Source organism: Callorhinchus milii, unplaced genomic scaffold, assembly GCF_018977255.1.
Source record: "Callorhinchus milii isolate IMCB2004 unplaced genomic scaffold, IMCB_Cmil_1.0 Scaffold1, whole genome shotgun sequence".
NCBI classification, from domain to species: domain Eukaryota; kingdom Metazoa; phylum Chordata; class Chondrichthyes; order Chimaeriformes; family Callorhinchidae; genus Callorhinchus; species Callorhinchus milii.
Window position 1 is genome coordinate 98,693,433 of NW_024704742.1, and position 24,910 is coordinate 98,718,342.

Consider the following 24,910-nt stretch of genomic DNA (forward strand, 5'->3'; position numbering starts at 1 on the left):
CCCAATTGTCCAGCGCCTTGTGACGTCCTCCCGACGTGTAAGGCGCTCTATAAATGGAATCTTGTTGTTGTTGCATATAGATCTGATCACTGTGACTTCAAGGGGCTTCCCAGGTCCCAGAGGCAGTGAGGAGAGCAACAAGGGCTTTCTGCAGTTTTAGAGGAATAGAAATATGAGCAATCACTAAACAAGTTAGTCATCAGATTTTCAGAGCGGACCTCTTAGAGATGTATAACATTGTAAATAGGATTGATAAAAGCACACCCAGAATACCACCTTTGGATACACCAAGACAGTAAAGCAAGAGATTGATTTAGAGTTGCAAAGGGCAATTTCAGGACACATGGCAGGAAGTTTCTTTACTCGGAGGATAATTAACAACTAAGACAAGTTGCCTAGAAGGGTGGTTGAGGCCAGGACACTGATCTTGTTTAAAAGTAGGTTAGGCGTTCAGCAAGAATGAATCCACATGGGCTAAAGGCCTTCTTCGCCCAAACCAATCTTATGAAATGGAGTGAAGTAATTTCTTTCAATTAATCTTGTGATATCAATGTGTGCTTCCTGAATCCAAAGGTTGTGGCAGGTTGTCTGATTTGAGCATTTCCCTTCCCCCATTGCAAATACCTCACGATTCATAGACTTCATTAAAAGGTGTGTGAGAACCGCTTCTTTTAGACATCCATGCATTATTTAAACAATGGCTTATAATTCACCAGATGGCATGACACAACCCAACTGGTATCAGAGGTGAAATTTTATTTGAGATTTTCTACAGGCAGTTTGTTAAAAGATCAAAACATATGGCATCATGGGTGCCTTTCTTACAGACGATCATCTAAATTAGTTCTCATCTTATTGCGGACCTGAATTAAGGACATACAAAGTACAACAATTGTGCCACGTCACTTAGAGTCGATTATATATGGAAGAGCCTGAGAGTAAATCTGTATCAGGAAGCGTATTCAATAATAATAGAAGTAAACTGGTGTGCATTCAAGTATAAATAGGAGAGAAAATTCAGATGAACTATTTTTACTGAATATGAACCAATATAATTTTAGTTTTAGTCTTATTTTATCTTCATTGCATTTACAAGAGACATCATTCCATGCATAAGTGAACAAGTGCATCCTATTCATTCATTTCTGCCACATAAACACAGCAAGATTTTTTCATAATCTTCCTTGGTGTCATCCTGTATGGAATGAAAAAAAAAGGTTGATGTTGTCATTTATATATTGTTTGCCCAATATACACACAAAAATCATATCATTTTACAGTTTGTCCTGTAAAGCATTTTAAGATAACTCAACAACGTGATTAGGTGTTACATCAAATGCAAGGATGATGATTATATTATGCAAGTGCTTGTGTTATGCGCAATCGGCTGCCGCGTTTCGCCCATAAATACAGTCAATTCACTTTACAGCATATTCTGTGAATCGTTTTGAGACATCTAGAAGACGTGAAAAGCGCTATATCAAATGCAAGGATTATTATTATCATAATATTCTTTCCAAAACATGCTGTCTTACAATACTTCATAATCTTTCCAGCAAATTAGATTTTAATTCAGTCTTTACAAATTTTTTGAAAATCTGGCGAAGGTATGACCAGTCATTATACATATGAACAGTGATCTTGAAGGCTTTTGGGACACAACGTTGCGTGAAGGGTGCTATGTAAATGCAAGTTGTTGTTGTACTTCATAATCTCACATTTGATGCAGCGTCTTATCACTTTCTCAAAAGATCTCAACGCATTTCATAGGATTTAATGTAAGGTGTAATGACTGTATTTACTCACCTTCAAGGCCCTACATGGCCTTGCCCCCTCCTACCTGCTAACCCCTTATCAACCTGTGCGCTCCCTCCACTCAGCGGGTTCTGGCCTGCTCCATGTCCCCCGCCTCGTCTGCCCCCCCAATCAGTGGTTGGGCCTTCAGCCTCTGCCCCCAATCTCTGGAACTCCATCCCACATTCACTTTGCTTCACTACTTCCCTTGCCACCTTCAAGGCTTGCCTCAAGACCCTCCTTTTCAACCACGCCTTTGGCCATTCTCCTACCCTCTTTGCCCTCCACTTTCCCTGATCCTAACCATCTCCCCTACTCGGGTCCTAATCTCTGACAGTTCAGTGCCTTAAGACATGCTCTCGACGTGAAAGGCGCTCTACAAATGGAATTTTGTATTGTATTTGTAGTAAATCAAGGCAACCAATTTACACACAGCCATAACATAAATAAAATTGAGCAAAGTAACATTTGCCATAATCTTCCTGAATGGCAATGTGGGAACTATATTCAACATTAACTTCACATCAAAAAAGTTAACGAAAAATCAAAAAGATCCATGGCATTTTTCAAATCATTATTTGCAAATATAGAATGGGTTGTTTGAGCATTTTAGAAAAGAACCATTTGTGACAAATAGTCAGAAGATTCAGTAATCGTACCAGAATTGCTTGGTGTAGAGTTTTTCCATAGGCATTCTTATATTCTGCTTTAATGGCCTCCAAATCCACCTCACAGCGAGAAACCACGATTCTGCTCAGAATCCTCTTCCTGGTGCCAGAGCCCTATTTTAACACAGAAATGAAAACAATATTGTTCTTAAATATGAATCTTCCTCTTTCTAATACAGCACTTATACTCGTCTTCCAGGTTTAACATTTAAAGGAAGATAATTTTAGGCAATGAACAATCAAGCAATTTTCCAGTGTTTCATTGATTTAAAAAAATACACTATATCTAGGCATATAATAATTCAGTCTTAATATGCAACCTGGGACACACTTGTTCAGAGCGAAAGTCATAAAAGCAAGAAGAGAGAAAAAAAAACATTCAACCCATCAAGGCTGTTCCTTCCTCAGATAATGCAGCATCTACCCTGAGTGGTCTGTGATCCATTCACTTGATCTCATGAGGAAAAGTTACACATCGATTCTCCCTAATCCCCAATGGTAACAAAGAAAAAAGCTTCAGACTTCATCACTTGCTACATCTGCATTATTCAAATCTGGCCTATTTACTCCCAGTAATGTTTAGTGATTTTATTAAAGCGTTCAGGTTAGAAGCCAGGTTTTCAAAGTCTCTATTCATTATTTTGTGGCTTTCTTAATGAGTTGTGGCCCTAGTAACTTTAGGTGACTACTTTGTAATGGAAACTGAAGCTTGGAAGATTTGATCCTGATAAAGATCAAACTTAAAATCATCTATCTTTGCACCATGGATTATTTGTTCATCTCAGTCTGTACTTAAACATCCTTCAAAAGGAATCCCAGCCCAATAATTGATGTGTTGATTACCTTCATTGATTCATGCAGTTTCTCAGAAAAAAAGGCATGTTTGTTTCCAATGGATTTAGCTATAAATAAAAAGAAACACATGTGAACCCAGAGAAAGTTCATAGTACAGCATTTGATATAATTTCTGAAATCCACTTTCAGCTTTTTGCTTTTAGTCGTGAATGCAAGGATTCAGTGGGATAGCAGTACAATGCTGCAGGGGAAAGCATTTGATTTCCTTAGTGGACCTTCAAGCTCACTAAATTTGAGAATTAGAAAGTCATTGAATTATAAAAAGGTAAAAGTAATACTTTCTTCCAAAATAAAATAATAAAGCCCTATTTAGCTCTCCACACAGCCTTTTCCTCCAGCCTTGCCTTAAACGAGGCACTGTAAGCTAACCAAGGCAATGCTATTGCTGAAGAAGCTGGCAATTCTCAACGTAATAGCAACTAGGAAGCTGGATGACGAATACTAGTTTCGTGAAAAAGTAGGTAGTGTGATTTCAGCACCGAGGTTAAATTTTGTGGTTAGATTAGGTCACGAGTTTTGAGGACAAACAATACATCTCTCAGGTATAGAGTGTTTCACTTACCTAAAGATACAAGAAGATTTTCTATATCAGACTTCAGTTCAAGTTCCAGTGCCATCGCAATTTCATTTTTACTGTACTTGCAATATTTCTGAAACACTAGAATAGGATTCAGAAAAAGTATAGAGTATTTTCAAAATTGCTTAAATAATATTGAGTGAAAATCTATTGATTTTATCTTTACGCATCCTTTTCCCAAACAATCAATTGACTAATGCTAGGGATATATCTGCATGGAGATCAGTTGGCCTCCATTTTCTTGGCCAAGTGGGAACCGTTTATTAATTTATTTTGCATTTTGAGTCTAGATAGCAATTCTCAGCAGATAATAGCATTGTGTGGTGGGAGGGAGAATGAAAGAAAATCACACCAAAGCCAGGTTCTGACTAACCACACGTGCATTTTTTAAGCAAGGGTGGCTGAATAGTAACCAGGAACAGGAACCATAACTGATATTTTTCTCCATCGCCTAGGAGTACTGGTCGCCAATTGTGTGCCAGGTTGGCATTTCATTTAAGGGCTCACGTTTGGAAGCTTTGTTGTGTAAATTGATATCTGATGTTGCTAATTGTCCATAAATTAAATGACAAGAACCATAGGAAACCAACAGAGGCAAAGGACATGAGCTTTACAGTTTTCACTAATATACAAAGGCACCAGCACAGAGTCGTCCAAGTAACGTGAATTAATTCACCATTCAACCTGGTCTTTATGCATTTACCCTGTGATTGATGCTCACCTGAAAACCCTGCTCACTCACTCTTTCAAGCTTGGCTATCTAGTTCCCTGAATGTTTTGAATTTTTGTCCTAGGTCAGTAGGGTTGCAACCATCACATGAAAGAAATATTTTAAACCCATACAAATTTTTCCATAGGATAGGTCACAATTCCTTGATTAAGTGCTCTGAGACACTATCCCACTTGGAGAGCGCTATATAAATGCAAGTTGTTATTGATTGACAAATAAAACAAATTCGAAGCAATTTCCAAGATTTAGAAGACAAAATCAAATGCAAGAAAACAGTCTTCTTTTGGGGGGTCAACCAAAACTTTGAACTGGCTAGTTAGTCCAATTCCTGAACCAGGTGGATTCATTGCAGTCCAGGGGACTGCGTAGTCAGCCTGGCTCATGGGCAGGACCTGGAAGGGCAGACCAGTCACAGACAGGGAATCTTGCCACTCGGCTCATGTTAACCCTATAAGCCAAAGGCCTAACGAGTGGGGTAGTCCAAGTTGGACAAGCAGCAGCAAAGTATGTCAGACAGTGCTCACAACGGCAAGCTATGTGGTTTTAGCTGGTTGGACTCCAGCAGTACCCCAACAGACAATCTGGAATAGGCAAGTGAGATGCATCCCTCCAAAGTGCGTGATCCAATCCAATAAGTATCTTGGGAATTTCCATGTAGAGGAAGGATGCATGGAATTCTATTTCATTTGGATACTCAAGTATGGTGATGGGTTTATGCATGTGTCAGACACCCAGCTGACCCCCAAAACCTTGTACCTTACTTTCCCACTTTTAAAACTCGCCTTTAGACACATATTTTTGAGTTATCTTTTTTCCCTTACCCTCACTCTTCAGCTCTTCCTCCATTGAGCCCTGGCCTGGTTCTCCAACCAAAACACTTTAGGACACCACCCTATGTAAAAGGTGCTGTATAGATAGTAAATTATATAGGGATAGGTATTGTATTGCTAACCAAGATCAATATTGGTAGGATTTGACAGCTACAATTCATGATACATTAAATATTAAAATGAATTTTGTTATTTCTCCACAATTGCAGAATGTTAGATTAGACAATCATTTAGACAGACAATACGTTACCTCTCCTTAAGTGTGGAATGTTCCTGCTTGTAAGAATATTGATGAATGTATCAACATTTGTCCCTTTCATTTTCTCTCCAGCTTCATACAGGGCCTGAAAGGAATTATTTTGTTGTTGAAAAACTACCACAAACTAAATTTAATTCTGAAACTGCTTAGTGCAGTTCTCTATTGAAGATTAACATGAACAATTTTTATTTTAAAAATTGAAAATCAAACAGTTACCCTGGCATCATCATCAGCAAGATCATCATCGACTCGAGAATCCTCACAGCGATTTGCCTGGTAATACAGGACACAAAATTGCTAAGATCTAATTTTCATATTTAAACAGAAGCGTTACCTTCTAGTTTACGCAAAACAAGTAAAAAACATTTGCCTAAATTCTACAATTATGACTAAAAATACAACCCCAGCTTCGCCATACTATCTTCCAGAAATCCACAGATTGGAGCAAGGTGCTTAAAGCACCATTCTCTTCTCTGCTGTTAATTTTCATGTGAGGAGAAAATATTTTAAATATTATCCCTATGCTCAATATCCTCATTCTTACTGAGCAGTGGTACTCTGGGCAGATGCAATGTTCGGGCAGAGTTACTGTTGCAAGTGCTTCATGTGACAAAATACAATGGAAGCTGCTTTAACCGGACTCCAGTTAATCTCAGCCGGTGGGTTATTTGGACAAAACACCCGGCACCGAATAATTTTTATTCTTACCCATTTTAAATATGCCGGTTAATTCATACAGCAATCCGGTGAATCCGGAAAAATTGCTGTGCTGGTCGCCGCTGAACTTACTCAGCCACACCTTCTGTGTCACGAGTAGGTCCATTCAGCCATGAGCAGCTCCAGGCTAGAGATGGTGGGGGGGGGGAGGGGGGGTAGTCAAATTACAATTTGACTGCAGGCTGTCAATCACTTTGGAATCGCCACTAATTGATCCCCTTCCCTTCCAATGAGAACAGCAACAGAGGAAACGGAGCCACCGTCCTCTGCTTGGTGTGAGGAGATGACGGTATTCCGGATAACCTCGGACGCTGCTTAAACTGCACAAATTGGCTGCCCGACGTTTCCGGCTTATCCGGCTTCCACTGTACGTTGTTTGTTGTATGGGGGTGATTGTTTAGCTGAGAGTTAGTATTCTGTCCTACCTTCAGGAGAGCAAGTAAAGCTTTCTGAAAATCATTTGAAGTATCGGACTTTATGTCCTTCTCCAGGTCACTTTTGAAATCTGGAAGTTAAAAAAAACCATACAAATTTGGTCATCTCTTATCGTTGGCAAATAGCAGAATGGGTGGCTTTATATAATATTTCTAGAACAACTACATTTTTGAAAATCCGCTTAAACACCTCTTAATAAATCAAGAGTATTCATTTAATAGATCAGGAATGTACATACCTTGTGCATAAGCCTTTATGATCTCCTTTATCTCCTTGTTGGTTCTTGTTACCAGGATCTCTATTAAAGTGTCCTCATCAGTACCCAAGCCCTGAAAATGCAAACCATTGCACAATAAACTGTACAGCAGTACAAATATAAAGAACTGCTTGACTTGTGGAGAAGTAAGAATCTAAACCTATATTTAAAACCCAAAAGCATATAGCTTCCTATACACTGCACACGGATTATTATTATAATTATTATTACAAAATCACTGATGATAAACCTGTGAGCTTGGTGAACCTTTACAAGTTAAAACATAATTAATTGTAAATATATTAGGATGATATTTATTAATGTCAGTGAGAGTTCAGTTGCAAACAAAGATTTAACAATTCTTAAATGTTAAGAGTTAACTTTTTCTAAATCTACAAGAAAATTACTGATCAAATTGTAGCGCTGGTTTCAGATACAAGTCCAACTGCCTAAGCTACTGCACCTCTCTCTCTCGGTCACTGCTGACATTCTTGCACTCATACATTTTAAACACTTAATGCTCAATAGTATATCACAATATACTCATGGTATAGGGTAGAAGACATTGCTCCAGCAGCTGTTGAAAAACACTGAGTTAAAGGCTTAACGTAGCATACAGCATCTGGAAAATTTAAAGCAAGTTTTTTTTATATTGTAATTCTGTGCACAGCATATTGACATTTGTACAACCTGTATTGTTCCTATCGAATATTTTGAAGGAAATTTTAATGAACTATTTTGCTTTACATTTGTTTCCTTGGACTGTGCATCAACTGTACTCAAGAGGGTGAACAACCTGCTTCCAAAATCAGCCAATGTTGTTGAGAGATGACCATTAGGAGACCCACTTGAGCAATCCAGGAAATTTGGCTTAACCACCATGGGGAATAGTCAGAGCTTTGCTCTCCCATTGCAAGTACAACCAGACACTCCATGTTATAAGGAAAGCAATTGAACTTGTCATCCAACCTCTGTTAGTTTTCAATTACATTGGGTCATCGAAATGTTGTATTTTCTGCCAGCTCAAATTGGGTTGCAAATTTCTATTAGTGTAAAAAATAGTCAAATATTTTCCAAGAATATCTCCATCTCTAAACAAGTAGTATTCCTTCCCTTCCAAGATGACTTTAGTGCTTCCATATTCTGGCAGTAGAACTTTTTCCACCAACTGTTACCATAATTGGCTGGATGTCACCATTCTTTGATCTGGCACCAGGTCCAGTTGCTATAATGGTTGCTTTTCCTTGGGACTTTTCGAGTAGCGTGAATTCACCTTGACACCGATTCTGCTGCATATCTTTCCACCAAAACCCAATCAATATAGTCACAATATATTGTGTCCCCCAAATGCCACTGTCTCTCACATGCCACTAGAATTGCTATGCAATAATAAGCAATGTGTACCATTGGTTCAACACCACTCTCCCTATACTGTTGTGAAGCTGCATTATTAGGCTCTCTTAGCTGAGGTAGACTGGAAGTCAAACTAACATCACCGTTTACAGCAAGTACGTCTGGAGCAATGCTCTCATCTGTACCTGCATCAATTTCATGCACTTCCTGCAATTTCAAGATTACTTGGCTGATGTATTCAAACACTAAAATCAATATGGCCTTCTACAACTCCTAAAAATAAAACCGTTTGTTGCTCATTGTTAACAAAGTCAATAGCTTTTATTTAACTTTTATAGCTGATGCCTAGGAAATAGTAACTCAGTGCATTTCAGTAATAGCAATTATTAGTGTGGACAATGAAGCACTACGATGCAACTATTTCCAGAGCCGTTGGGGAATAATTGACTACCTTCATAGCCCATTGAAGCTGATGTGCATCATACTGAGCAGGGGTTTGTAGCAAACCCAGGCACACGGTTTCCAGGTCACCCTTCAGCGCACATTTTAGGGCATCTTTCAGTGACTGGAAAGGAAACAGAAAATTAAAATAAAAGGATATTTAAATAAACATCGCATACACACACACAACAGTACATGTATTTAAAACAATTACCACATCTGCAACAATTATCTTTATTTTAAGAACCAAAAGATGCTATCCTTCAGGTGAGATGTGAAACCAAGGTTTTGTCTGCCTGTTCAGGGAGAAGTTAAAGATCCCACCGTGCTATTCAAAAAGTGATGAGTTTTTTCCAGTGTCCTGACCAAATGAACTTTGGTCATCACTTTATTTCTGTTTGAGGGACAACAACAACAAATTACACTTGTATTGCATCCTTCACATCAGAAAAAGGTCCCAGGGTCCTGGACAATCAGGGGTTTTTGGATCTGAGCCGGGAGATGAGAGTCAGGAGGGGTGGAGGGCAAGGGTTAAGGGTGGGAGGGTAGCCGAAGGCACAGTCGAAGTGGAAGGTCTTTAGACTGGAATATAAGGAGGCAAGGAAGGGGGTGAGGTGGAGGGATTGCGTGATAGAGATTCAGAGTGTGGTGGCCTGACCGCCAATGGTAGGGCAGGGAACTGATGGGGTCCTGAAGCAGGCCAGTGGCCGCCAAGTGGAGGGAGCGGACAGGCTGATATAGGGTTAGGAAGTTGAGAAGATGGGGGGAGCAAAATTGGCTGCTGCATTTACCTACAAATACAATCACTACTACAACAAGGTTACATTTGTATAGCACCCTTCACATCGGGAGATCGTCCCAAGGCGCTGTACAGCGTTTCAGTAACTTATAGTAAATCCTGTGAAGCACTTAGTTGTTTTTCATAGATGGGATGAATCGTTAAATAGAAAGTTTTTTTTTAAATGTTTAATGACCCCCATGTTCTTTGTGAAGCACTTTGAGACATTTATCCTATTTGAAAGCTGTTGCGTCTACAAGAAAGAAATTGTACGATTTTAGTACACTTACCTTTTTATCAATCTTCTGAAAAGCATCTGCTATTTGTTGGCGTTGCCAATTGTTCCGGGTTGCCAAGACTTTAATGATAGTGTCTTCATCCACACCTGTTATGATTAAAACCAAATATACATGTGCCTTTAGAAAGCTGAAAGCCTTGTGCAAAATATCAATTGCATTACTGTACATATCAATAGCTGCTGCTATAATTGTGGAAATCAAACGTGCCAATGCATTCTACGTTCGTAGAAGTTATGAAATTGTCAATTTCCTATTCCCCCCTCCCACACAATTACAGCAAGATCCTGAAGCCGGTGAGTCAGACTGTGTTATGGTTCCACAATAATCAGTAACCCTTTGATGCTTCACCCAAATGGCCATTCATAACATGAAGGCTTGGATAGAGTGTTGACCGTTTGATCATGGAGACATCATAGGTGATCTGGATACTGATTTCACCAAATATTTCAGCAGGTTTCATTGGATACCTATCAGGAGTGTGATTTCCTCCCTCTCTACCCCCTTCCCTATCCTACACTCCTAAGGCACTGAAGCCAATTGTCGTGCTTCAATTCTAGCTGACATTGAGAGCTTGCAAGACTTGCAGGATAAACACATTAGCATTCTGGTGTTAAAATAATGCAATTTCTTAGCCAAATGACCGATATAAAATGAGGCTATTTATACGGTCTCAAAATCAAGGTTCCACCCACCTTTTGTTTCAATGGCTTTCTTCAGTAACTCGGCATCTGTACAGGGATTAAAGTTAGGGAATGGAACCACTGTTGGTCCTTTTGTAGGATACTAACATGGAAAGGGTTAGAGAAAATGAACAGTCAGGATACAGTAATAAACATTTCTATAATAGTCGGTACAAATACTTAAACATTACAAAGTTACCATCTTTGTTTCCATTTATCAATCAGTGTCTGACATCAATTGAAGCCCTTGTCTCAACATAAACTTTCCAGTATTATGTATTACTTATATATAACAGAAGAAATACAATTCGGCCTCTCACTTCTACCTTTACTCACACACAAACTATGCTATCTGGTCTTCATCCCATCCACTGAAATTGCCAGAGGTTGGCAGGGGTTGGGAGGGGTGAGGGGAGGTGGTGGTGGTGACAGAAAGGAGATCCTACATACAATTACGTCCTGGAACCCTTCCCCCAAAGTAATAAATTAAAAGATACTGAAGAATCTTTTATCCCATAATTTCATTTTTGAAACCTGAATTCCTCCCCCCTCTTCTAAACAATCATGATTCACGATGCTTCACCAAAGTCAGACAAATATTACAAAGGGGTAAAATAAAAATTCCAAGAGATAAGATTAAAAACAACTATATTCTTCAGTACTATTGTAAAGCAAATTTTAGTTCTTTTCTTGAACAATTTAATGACTCTGCACCAACAGCTTGAAGGTTTTAAATGTTGAACCAATGTTACTGAGTTCTTCTTTCATTGTCTAGCTCAAATGGCTTGGTTACCTGTACAGGATCTAAGCCATTCAAAGACTTGGATCATGGCCAGTTTCCACCATTCTACAAAAGTTCAAATTGCTGGAACTGACTGGATGTGCAGCTATTTTCTTTTCCTGTCCAGGATGTGCTTGTTTTCAGATCTGTGAGCATCTCCTCATACAGAGAGCTTCCCAAATCCTGCAAATCATCCTCACGATTCTTCTCTGAATCTTCTTCAATGCTTTAAGGTAGAACAGCCAAAGTTGGCACAATTTGCCTATGCGGCATCACAAGTAAGTCAAAAGGTGTCAATTAGTCCTATGATTAATAGTCAAATACTCTGAAGATCCAATCTTGCTATTCCAATAGCTTTACTGACACCAGTTTCATATTACCTGAAAACTTTGAGTGAAAGATAAGCAACAATAAACCCCGCCCCCTCCATTACTTTGGACACAAGTTGACGATGGACATTTATTCATTGTTTCTTCTTACAATTTACATTGAATTGTTCCTAAATATGATTTAGCCATCCTTATATTATCCACCTGACCTTTTAGCATGGTATCAACAAACTTGACAAAATGCCATTTTGGAAAGCACATGAATGCAAAAAGTGTTTGTGTACAGGGTGTCCACAAAGCCCTCACACTTACACACACTTACAAAACAGCAATACAAGACAACAAAGGAGCTGAAACAAGCTGTCAGGGATGCATTTTGTCTCGTCAGTCCATCATGTTATGGAATAAGTTGCACTGAATATGGTTACAAATCATTATTTGCCTTGAAAAGGGTTGCACTCACAACATCCGGTCATCTAACTATAGTTAAATACTTGTACTGAATACAATTAAGTACTTCTGAATACAATCATCAGTTGTTGGGCAGTGCCCTGTAGAAAATAAACATGGGGGTAATATATCTTTGTGGACACCCTGTAGATTTAAACATCTTACATTAACGGTCCAGCAGCTGGCTTGCTTCAGAAATGAGGAGAGAAGATTGGTTGACATTCTGTATGAAGTTGATCTGTTAAGAGAAGACAGATTCACGTCACATTGTTTACAATTGCTGTACGACTTTTAGTGGAACCATTAGGAGCTGAATCAGTACTTCTAGAATCTGAAATTGATCACAATAAACATGAAATTAGGAAATGTCAATTTTAACAAAATGATAAAATAATGTTTCCAATTCTGGATTCCTAAGAGTATGAAAGCTTAGTTTGACCACATTTGGAGTACTGTGTCCTATCCTAGTCACCAAACTAGAAGGATATAGCAGTGATGGAAGTGAGTGTAGATTTACTAGGAGGTTACCGAGGCTGGCAAGTTAGTGTTATCAGGGTTGACTGTATAGATTAGGCCTTATTTTGTTAGAAAAGAGACTTTTAAGAGGGGTTTAATAAAAGCATTTAAAATTCTAAATAGGTTGTTCTCACTTGTTGGGAAGTCTGTAAACAAGGGACACAAGTATAAGTTCGCAATTAGGGAAACTAAAAGAATATTTAGGAGGAACTACTTCACGCACAGGATGAGATCATGGAACTCACTGCCAAAAATGTAGATGCATTTAAGAGGAAGCTAGACATATGGTGGTGAAGGAAATATAATGGTTTGGGAGGGAGTAAGGAATTGGTGGAGACTCATATGGAGTATAAACATCTGATGCACTGGTTGAGCTGGAAGGCCTGTTTCCATGTTGTATAATCTATGTACATCTGTTAAAATACAAAGTGACAAGTCGTGATTCACTTTTTGCCATCTTTCATAAGAATGGTTTTGCATGGATATGTAATCTTTCTAAACTGCTTGAGAAATACATTTCAGGACAAATTATCTATGTAGGAAACCTGAGTCACCAATCTACTAACTACACAGTCACTACACATTAAAGTAAATCTTGTGAAGTGCCTTGAGAAGTCCTCTGGACATGAAAGACACAAGATTAAATCAAATAATTAATTAGTGAATAAATCATTCAAATGGGTATTATTATTTTAAAAAAAGTTGTCCAGGACATTGAACTGATCTGAATCTCACAATCTATTCTGCATTGAATTATCAACCAAATGTCCAAAATGCATTTTTAATCGAAGTTCATGTTGCCAAGATTGAGCTCTATTTCATACCAACAACTCAAATTCATCTAATGTGGCCTTTTCATTTTTTCATCAGTCATCATTTGATCTCTGATGCACTAAATTCTAACTTGCAGTGAACGGAGAAGTGATAATCAGCTTTTTGGAGGAATGGTTGCAAGATCAGTTCAAGAAATGGCGCTCAATATCTCATTTCAAAATACAAATGCAAGGATCATAACAATAACTCTTGCATTTGATATAGTGCCTAATCACATCAAAGCACAGTATCTCACAACACTTTGCAGAATTTTACTGTAAATGCAGTGACTGTATTTGGATACAGCAAGCTTCGTGCATTTATGATACAAGAATAACATAAATGATTTTGAATAGCTTTACTCTAATACTGTATTAAGGCTTTTCTTTAGCATCATACTGCAGAAGCTGAGAACATGTAAAACCGGTATAAACCTACTGCCTTAAAAAAAAGTTTAATGATTAGAATGTGCCTACAAATACACAGGGACTATTCTTCACAGTGAAATCCTGTGACGTGACATCGACAATGTGGTAATGTTTTCTATCAAATGCAGTGATAATTATAATTAATTATAATTAATTATAATTATCACTGCAGTCCTCTGTCTCACTGCCAGAAATGTTGTACTTGAACATAAAGGACCCTTGCTTAGGATATTTTCTTCAATTATTATTTATCCTATTTTATTTAATTATTATTATATTAGCTATATTCAAATTAAATCTGGGGGCTGGGAGTCATCCCACTCAGCTCCTGTTAACCATGCAAGCCAAAGCACTAACAAGTAGGATGGTCCTAGCTGGACAAGCAGTGGGAAAGCTTGCCGGACAGCAATACCAAAAGCAACCTATGCGGTTTTAGCTGGTTAGACTCCAGCAGTACCCCAACACACATTTTGGGGTCCCCAAAACTTGGCTCTTGCCAACCTGCACCTAATACTTTCCGGAATTAGGTAAGCAGGATGCATCCCTACAGGGAGAGAGTGCACATTCCATTCCAAGAATCTATCTGAGATTTCCATGTGTAGGTGGGATGTATGGAAATCTCAACTTGGTTTGGTGACTCTCAAGCATGGTGATGGGTTACCATGTGTCAGACGTCCAGCTGACCAAAAAACATTAAATCTTATCCTCTAGATAATTAATTGCCTGTTCTAAGATTTGTCCACTTGTTATTAACTTTTATTTGCCTAACATTTGCAAGTTTACACTGCTGGAAATGTTTCAGTGTTTTCTTAGATGTTCTTTCTGAAGAACTTTGCAAGTAATTTCTGTACATCAAGTTCTGTGAAGATCTTTCGAACCCTGGTGGAGCCTAAAGACTGCAGGAAGTTAGGCTGAGAATGTAAAATCTTGATAAGGATTTATAACAAAGGATCACGCCCCAGATGAGTGTCATACCCATGGCAGTAAGTCTTAGTCACTACACATTGTAAAGTACCTCTGTCAACAAGAGAAATATTAAATGGATGCTGATGTAAGTGTTTGGCAAACATGGAATTTGTATTATGTTTGTATTAGATTTAAACTTCTATTTGTATTTATGTATGTTTGTAGCGTATTTGCAATTTTTGTTACAAACTAAGAAGGAGCCCTAAAGGCTGAAGTGAGACAGGCTGAGAACACAAGATCTTGATATAATGCACAGCGAGATGATCTCACACCAGAATACAGTAGATGCCAGAGATTCACACATTAATCATCTGTGAGTCACAGAAGGGGGAAAAAATTGTTAGATACAAGGCTCCCAGAAAGACTTTCTTTTTCTTTCTTTCTGCAGCACAACTACTTTAGCAACTCAAAATAAGCGTATTACTGAACAATTTATTACAATACAGTGCAGAGTTAGTCAGGAAGAGAATGAGAGATGGAGTGAATTATGAGGCTGAAAGAGCCTTCTGTGTTTATTCGCCAAATACCTGACTAACTCAAATTGGGGTAAAACAGTATCCTGTAAATAAGCCCAGAAAGGCAGTTTTCTGTGCTCACAAACTGCCTGTGAGGGCTTGCTAAAATGTTCAGCCGCACCATATAATCAAGAAAAAATGTGATCACCCCTCATACAATGAAATAAAGCCATCAGAACCACACATGCCACAATCCTACATAAAAATCATAAGTGTCTAGTTCTAACACCATGAACTCTGGGGTTACATTGTTCATATGCTTTATGTGTAATAGGAGAGCAAACCAAACTTTAATCAGAAAAGAACCAATTTTTGCAATAAAAATTGTGCCACCAATCATATCTCTCCACACAGGATCTGTTTGACCTCCAGGTAACATTTCACAGGCAGACTGGACTGTGCTCAGAAAGTGAAGGGCGTTTCCCAGGTGAAGATTATCTCAAGTATCCACCCATCAGAAAAAAAACATAATGATTAGATTTGCGCTCCTACGTGAAAGGTGTCGGGTATACTGGTTGTTGCAAGTCGTTGTAAATGTTAAAATTAAGAAGTTCCTGTGGACTCTGAGAAATTTAAGACTCGTTAAAATACAAATTGAAATCGAAAGCTAATTCCATCAAAAAGTTTTTTTTTGTAACTCCATGTTAATACAATTGAATTTACTTTTATGCAACTTTTTTGAGGATGCCTCAAAAGAGCTGAGTACCCTGTTCTGGATCTTTTTATGGTGGGCAGTAATTTTTGAAGCGGGATAAATGGGGTTTTGAGAATAATCAATATAAAATTCTTCCATGCAACCAAATAGTTAACAGAAAAATGCAGCTGATAACTTGCAAAAAAAATGGATTTAATATGAGCCAAAATAACAATTCATTCTGTTTTTTTGTCACACAGAAATAGTTTTTGGAACAAACAGGTGTGACTGCTCCTCCTTAAACCCTTGTGCTTTAACTGCCTTTCAGAGATTTAACCCCAAACAACTAATTATCTCAGACATTTATGCTGAGAGTGAATCAGCTGTGAATAAGTCAAATCAAAAAGCAGTAAAATTCCCAGAATTACAAATAAAATAACCTATTTTTAAAATTCTAGAAGTTAAAAAAACGCTTTTTTTTAAACTAAAGATTAATTTAGAAACTTACCCTGAAACTAAAACCGTCACAAGACAACAATAGTCTACACATTTCCACCTATTCCAGATACATCATTAAATAAAAGTTGCACTTTCATAGACAGAAGTGAAGTAACGCAGTATTTTACAAAGTAATTTTAAAAAGTACATTATGAACAAACTGCAGTTATTAACATAACTTACCAGCTTCTTGTGTAACAACTTAGAATTAGAGGAACTGTGCTTGAGCTTTGGTAAAATAAATACCAGCTGGTAACTAGCTGTTTATATAGCCTGCCACACCCAGTGAAGTCATTCATGGTTTGCCTTCAAATTTATAATCTGCTCAGATATTTGCTCAACAATATTTGGAGCCAGACAAAAGTGTTAAACTGGTAAAATCTGACACAGAAGCAACCGAAAGATTACACTTCTTCCTCACCACTCACACCTCTGCCAACACTTACGTTTCACAGCACTGACAGAATTTCATTGAAGAAAGGGGGTTTGCAAATCAGTTTAGAGTCACCATGCAACACGTTGGAAACAAAAATCAAATGGAAAATGAATCACTGCAGTCTCACTGCCAGATACGTGGCAGTTGAACCTAAAGCAGCTTTTTTTTTCAGCTGGAAAGGATTATGCTGCTCTTGTGTGCCTAAAGTTTGTAAGTCTACACTGCAAGGATTTGATTTGAAAATAACCAAGTGGGTTGATTTCACGAGCATTGTCCCCTTGTCCTTAGAAAAAAATAGCTTCTGGTTTCTGTTTATATTTCCTCTCATTTTTCAAGGACATTGACTAATGTGAGGATACAGTTGCCTAGAACTTGATCACTTTTGTTTTTTAGGCAACAGGCTGCAGACCTGGTTGGGGCAGCAGTGGGTGAGTGAGAGCAGCCTTTGTAGATTGTCTCCAAAATACAGTACTGTAGGCTTTTGGGAGACATTTACCCTTCTTAACATCAGTTCAGTGCTTGTCCCTCTCTTGCAGGGGGTACCTAGGAATTTAGACTACTTACAATGCACTGAGTAACTATAGATAAGAAATAATTATGAACATTAAAACCTATTTTTAGATAGTCATGAATTAGTTCTTTAAGAGAAAAGGAAAATGCTGTTATCAGACACTAAGAAGTATTTTTTTACACAGAAGGTAACCAGCAGGTGGAATGAGTTACCCGAAAAAGTGGTAGAGCCAGGACATTGGATTCAGAATCGTAGACTTGTTTAAGAAACCACTTGATTCTGTAACCAGAAAACATTAGGACAGAAATATGGGCTAAAGAGATGCCATATTTCAGCCATTCTGCTCCCACTGTCTGGAACTCCATCCTGGAGTTCCTTCACTCTGCATTCCCTCCTTCATAACCCTTCTTAAGGTCTATGTATCTTAACAATGCTTTTATCACGTTCCCCCTCCTCAGCTCACAATCAGCCATGCATAGCTCTTTGAGAGGTCTTCCTTGATGTAAATTTTAATTGTATATTGGTGATCTTTTAGGTATAAAGTTCTATTTTTGGGGGACTTTGATCATATCAGCCTGGTCCAATTGATAACATTCTGTCTCTGAGTCAGAAGGTTGTGGATTCAAGCCCCACATCAGGACTTTGAACTCATGTTATCTCGGTTGATATTGCAATCAACTGCTGAGAGTTCGCTGAATTGTTGGAGGTGCTGATGTACCAGTGTCCTGGGTTGAGGAAGCACTGCATTGTTGGAGGTGCTATGCATTGGATGAGACATTGAATCCAGGTCCCACCTGCTTGGTACATGGATGTTAAAAATGCCATGGGACTATTCGGAAAGAGAAGGAAGTTTCTCCCGATGTTCAGGTCAACAATCCCCCAGAATTGAATGACCAAAAATTGATCATTCACAACATGGCTATTTTTGAGACATTGCTGTGCATAAATTTGTTTCTCACCCTTGTAGGATATAAACATTGAAAAACAAATAATGTTAATAGGAATGATTGGTGTCAGCATGGTTCAGTTGGAGGCACTCACCCCTCTGGGTCAAACGATTGTGGATTTGAGCTCCATATTTGGTCTTGGAACTCATTGTCCAGGTTGATGCCCCAGTGTAGTGCTGGAGAAGTGCTGCATTGTCAGAGATGCTGTCCTTCAGATGAGACACTAAACCAAGGTCCCGTCTACCTGTTCAGGGGGATGTTAAAATGCCATGACAAAACTTGAAAACAGAAACAGTTTCAACCAGTGTTCAAGCCATCAATCCCTCAGAATAAATCAATCAGTCACTTTGTGGTTGTTTGTAGGACATTCTGTCTCAGAAAGCTTCACAGAATGAAACACAAATAGGCAGCCAAATTTGCCTACAGAATACAGTCACTACACTTTACAGTAACTTCTGTGAAGTGGTTTGAGATATCCTCCTGATGTGAAATGTGCTATTTCAAATGCTATTATTATTATTATTAAAAGAGTAAGCATATTAAGAATTATTCTTTGAGTTAGTTATTTGATTCAATGGATTCAACTTATGGCAACAGGCAATGAAATTCAAAGCTCCCCTGCCTTTAAGTGTTTTAAATAAAAAACACTGTTACGTTGCAAAATACAATAATGATATGTTGGGAGGGTGAGAATGCCACAGTTGCCTCGCCCAAGTGATCTCTCCCACATTTCCTGTTACAAATCCTTTGAAAATTGTGCAACATTGGTTGATTGTTATCAATGAGACAGGCAGTAACATTTCTATTTTCTCTTAGATTGCTGTTTCCAAGCATGAAGTGCTGGTTGTACACCCGGAGCAGGCTGTTTTGGGGAGGATACACATCCACCCTACCCAGCCCTTGATACACCCTTTAGTATTAAAATCTTAATTCCTTAATGGATATTAGTACATTAACAAGCACATGCTCTTGTCTTTGCTTCTGCTTGTGCACTTTTTTCAAGAGGTCCGCTCTTTCATTGCTACTCAAGAATATACAAGAATTTTTTTTAACAGAAATGTTCTCATGGGCCCCTAAGATGAATCGAATGAGGGAAATATGAAACTGGATGTCTGAATATTAGGGGCAAATATGGGGTATGTGATGTGATAAAATCATTTACACTTGCAAGTAACTGCCCAAAATCAGCGTAAATAATGATAATCCTTGCATTTGATATAATGCCTTATCAAGTCTTCGAGACATCTCAAAGCACTTCACAGAATATACTATAAAGTGAATTAACTGTATATTTGTGGGCAAAACGCAGCAGCCAATTGCGCACAGCAGTGTCCCACAAACAGTCGTGGATTGAGTGATCAAATTATTATTATTATTTTAATTTTGAAGGGATTATTACCCGCAGAAAAGCGATCCGCCAATCAACTAACAAATGGGTTCTTATTTACTGTTAACTAAACAAAAGCGTATGGAGTAAGGAAACTTGCTTAACGTTTTGTGCTACCTGGGAATCACGCCCAGGTCCTCTCACTAGCGAGGCAAATGCTCTAAACACTAAGTTACAGGACTCCATTATCCAGTATTATTCTTCTATTTATTTATACTGCGCTGAATTTGCAGGAATTCTGTGGAAAATGTAAACATTGTATAGTGTTTGTAGACATACATTAGGCCATGTTTGACTATGAAACACACAGTCACTGCACTTTGCAGTAAATCCCGTGAAGCGCTTTGACATGTCCTCTGACGTGTAAGGCACTATATCAAATACAAGAATTATTATTATATTTATTATAACTACCATAATCTTCTGCATAAGGATACAGCTGAAGTGACAGCCATATAATAGTTAACATAAAATATTTTAACCCCGTCATGAAGTGATAGACAATGGATTTTGTTGTGCTAAATCTTGTTTATTTATCAAAGTCAAGAATTAAATTGCAGGATAAAATTGCATTAGGAAGCACTTATGGGAGAATTAGAAATATTGGGCAATGTAATCCCTATGATGTGTGGATCAAAGAGAGAATGTTAACATTCCGGAAAAGATTTGTGCTGTCATTTGTTTTACCAATTTGGTAACATCAATGGCCTGAACCTTTTTGTCAATCCAGGGTGGGGTTGAGCTATAAATCAGGCTCAGATATCCAAGGTGCTTCCAACACCACCAATTTGCGTAGACCATCATCTGGGATGGGCCAGTGTGAATCATGCTGGAACTCTGCTTCTGACACCAACTACACAAGGTGGCTTCACGAGCAATGAAATGCAAACCTATTGTAGAAGAAATCAAGCTTTCACTCTACTATACTGCTGGGAAATAAAGTGCCTTCATTTGCAGCAGTATAAACACGTAACGAGTTATTTACATTGTGAGAGAAGTGTGGTAATTGGAGATTGACAACGCAGTGAGCTCAGAGATGGTATCCTTCAGGTGGGACACTAAACCTAGGTCTGCTTGACTGTTCAAGTGCGCATTAAAGACCCCTTGATACTATTTGAAAAAATAAAGTTTCTCCCAGTTCCCTCACCAACAATTTTCCAGATAAATTGGTCGAGACCTTGCTGGTGTAAATGATTTGTCTACCAAAACAATCACTTCACACAGTAATTCAATCAATTATTTGGCATAGATTAACATTTTAACTTGACCAGATGTTCTTCGAATGCAGGCACATTTTTTGATAACATTGAATAAGGTCTGTTGAAAATAATGTTGGGAGAATTCTCTGTGATTTGGCTACTTTAAAAGCTCCTGCAATCTGCTCACCTGAGCACTGAAGTGACTGATGTTGCTCCTGGTGCATGGACTGAGCAATACGCTCTTGCTTCCCATTTCCTTATCTTATTGAATTTATATTCCCACAAATAGTGGATAGTTTGTTAGTCATCCAAACTTTATTTGTGTGTCCTTACTGTGTTTGCCTGCAAGAACAGTCACTACAGTTGACTATAATAATAACCAATGCATTTGATATACTGCCTTTCATGTCAGGAGGATACAACACCACCAACAATTTGCATTTATATAGTCCCCTTCACACATGGTAGCATCGCGGAGCACTTAACAGCTGATTCTGAGCCAGGGAATGGGGGAGATGACTGTAGCTCAGTCGAAGAAGAATGCCTTCAGGTGTGATCTGAAAAAGGACAAGGTGGAGAGATTAAGACAGAGAGTTCCATAGTTTCAAGGGGTAGTGGCTGAAAGCATAGCTGCCAATGGTGGAGCAGAGGAGATGAGAGATATGCAGGAGGCCAAGCCAGCCACGCAAAGGGAATGGGTAGAAGAGTAGGGTGTAAGCAGATTGGAGAAGCAGGGAGGTGCCAGGGTAGGAATTGATTTGAGTGTGAGGAATGTGCGATCGATACGTTCAATATGTTCTGAAATAGGAGTCAGTGGACCTTGGCAAGTATTGGGGTGATTGGGGTACAGAGTTTAGCATTGGCAGATTACAGGCAGCAGAGTTTTAAAATAATTGGATTTTATGAATGGTGGAGCTTGAGGCACAAGCGAGAAGTGCACCTTGGGATCTTTAGCATCCACCTGAATAGGTAGACGAGGTCTTGGTTTAATGTCTCATCCAAAGTACAGCACCTCTGACAATGAGTTCTCAATTGGGCCTTGGACAGAATCTTGGGTTTGCTGCAAGTGGCTCAGTGGGGGCGGGAGAAAAAAACATTTGCAGAGACATAGTAAAACCAGTGGGTCAAATCGGATTCAAACCTGGAGAGTGTGGTCCACTGTGTAAATGGAGGAGAGGCAGTGGAGGTGGATGGCATGATCAACTATGTTGAAAGCAACAAAGAAGTCAAGGAGTCCTGGTCACAGAGATAGAGGACATCGTTTGTGACTTTGATGAACACTGCTGTGGACATGGCGAAAACCAGACTTGAGGGGCTCAAGTCAGCACCGGAGAGAAGGAGGGAGAAGTTATGCATTAGAAATGAAGGGCGAGTCTGAAGTGGGCCAGTGTTTGCAAAGTTAAAAGGATCAGGAACATGCAAAATAATGTTGATATAGTTAATCTTATAATATGCAATTTATGCATAAGGTAAGTAAACTTTTTTTTATTATGAATGTTTTATAGTCAGATTCCCTATCTCTTTATATGTTGAAATAGAAGCTCGGTTCGTGAACTCTTATTACATCTCCTGGGGAATTAATATTACATGATACAAACAAAGAGTCTGGAGCTCACTGCTGCATTTTAACTGCAGCATGGATTAAGGATTGTTTCAGAGCTCCTGAGAACCTTCAGTTGATGTTTCCTTTAAGATGTTGCTCATCCTCTGAAAAAACAACCAGTGTAAGTATAACATATAAAGCTAGTGATAGTATGGATTTACTCTGAGGTAAATTTGATCACAGAACTCAAGAAAGGTTTGGGTGAAAAAGGTCCTTGGACCCATTTGTTCTTGTACTTCCAGGATACCAACTCTATGGTCTTCCCCTTACAGCTCTGCGCTGTTTTAGCCAGGGCAGACCAACAAATCCTTTGTCATAATGTAGTTTGCTGCCTAATATTCAAAACACTGTGCCCTGTATACTTTTGTAAATATGTTGGTTCCCAAAAATCACATAGGTCCAAGTACTTTTGCAGCATTCCTTCCGATGAGATTGTTGAAGAAATAGACATTTTTTCGGGATTTTTTAAAAAAAAATCCTTACCTTTGATATGGTGCCTTGTCACATCGTCAAAATGCCTCAAAGCACTCCATGGGATTTTATTGTAAAATGTCCTGACTGTGTAATTGTTGGCGAACACAGCAGTCAATTTGCACTAAGCAATGTCCCATAAACAGCAATGAAGTGAGTGACCATTTATTTGGGGTAGTTGGCCCGGACACCGGGAGAAACACCATTCTCTTTTTAAATAGTGTGATGGCATCTTTAACATCCACTTGAACAGGCAGAAGGGAATTTGTTGGGGTTTCATTAATGAAATATTTTCTCAAAAATATTAATTTGTATCAATAAATTATTAATACTGTATTGATATTTTATTTAATATTAATACATTACTATTGTATTACTTTATTTTCACAAGTGGTAATGACAAAGATATGTAAAGTGAATATAATAATACTATTTGAAAAAAGGAGGAATCAAAGCCTTTTTCACCCAAACTTTTCTTGTGTTTTGTGATCAAGCACCTCAGAGTAAATCAACTTTGGAATCCAATCATCTTTGGATAAGACACTAACCTGAGGTCTCACCTGCCATGACACAAACTAATGAGCCATTTTCTTTCTCTATTTTAGCAGCAGCTCAATGGTGGTGACAGCAATAGCTCTACAGGAAGGAATTAAAACATGGAAAAGATTGCAACCAACAGTGACAGTAAGGCTAACATTACACTTGCTGTTCAGCATCAATTGAACTAACTTCATTTCTCCTAGTGATCAAATTGCTAGTGAAGAATTGCATCTCTACAGAATACTCACTAAAGCTCTTGTGCTGCGCTTATAACAATATTATCAAAATGGGCTGACCTTTGTACAGCGCCTTTCACGTCGGGAGGATGTGAAAATGGAAATTTGATGGCAAATAGCTATGGGTTTGGCAGGAATTCTTCACTATATGTAATGAACAAACAGAGGTTAACCATTCTGAATAAGAGCGGAGTCTTACTTCTCGCGCTACCCAGAGGAGGTGGCTTTAAGCTTAGTGGCATTCATACAGTTGAATAAAGAAGGTGAGTGTGAATTGCACTGAGCTCACTCCCTTACAGTTTCTCTTAGCAGTTCAAACATTGTAAGGAGGTCTGACAGCTGAATGAAAATCCAATGTGTGAATTATGTAAATGAGTTAATTTTTAGCCTCATTGTTCTATCATATTTTTAAACATAGAATAATAGTTTGTACAAATTGCTATTTGTTGCCACAGAAATATCTGAATTAATCTGAGTTATTATTTGTCTCGTAAATGGTGAAATTCAATGGAGATTTGACTTCTTTGCTAAACATCATTCCTATCACAGTCCTGGATGCAATTCCATTCAAACCATAACAGTATAAGACACTTGGCTATTTTATTGAATCAAATTATAATACAGAACACAAAAACAGAAGTCGCTGGGAACACTCAGCAGGTCAGGCAGCATCTATGGAGAAAGGAAAGTGCATCAACAATTCAGGTCCACGACCCTTCATCAGAACTGGTCGTGGACCCGAAAAGTTGTCTTACTTTCCTTTCTTTCAACAGAAGCAACATTATTTATGTCAATACAATTTATATAAACAGTATATTCAATTAAAGGAAAAATGAAATGGGGAAACAGTATAAATAATCCAGTCAATCAAATCTGCAATATTCAACAGACCTTGTGCAATTTTAACAAAAAAACGTGTACGTTTATAGAATCTTAGAACATGTTATCACATCAAAATGTTTCACAGATGATTACTAT

At 38.3% G+C, this 24,910-nt stretch overlaps 1 protein-coding gene across 1 annotated transcript; it reads right to left on the minus strand.

Annotated features, from left to right (window-relative positions):
- Nucleotides 1-737: 737 nt before the first annotated feature.
- Nucleotides 738-16,842, minus strand: anxa1a (annexin A1a). Its single transcript, NM_001292225.1, is given in 13 exon segments — nt 738-1,195; nt 2,454-2,576; nt 3,306-3,364; nt 3,880-3,975; nt 5,705-5,798; nt 5,930-5,986; nt 6,856-6,935; nt 7,104-7,194; nt 8,926-9,039; nt 9,984-10,078; nt 10,685-10,775; nt 12,398-12,470; nt 16,786-16,842. Coding segments are annotated over 12 exon segments (1,017 nt in total). The 5' UTR covers nt 12,455-12,470; nt 16,786-16,842; the 3' UTR covers nt 738-1,135.
- Between the last annotated feature and the right edge of the window lie 8,068 nt (nt 16,843-24,910).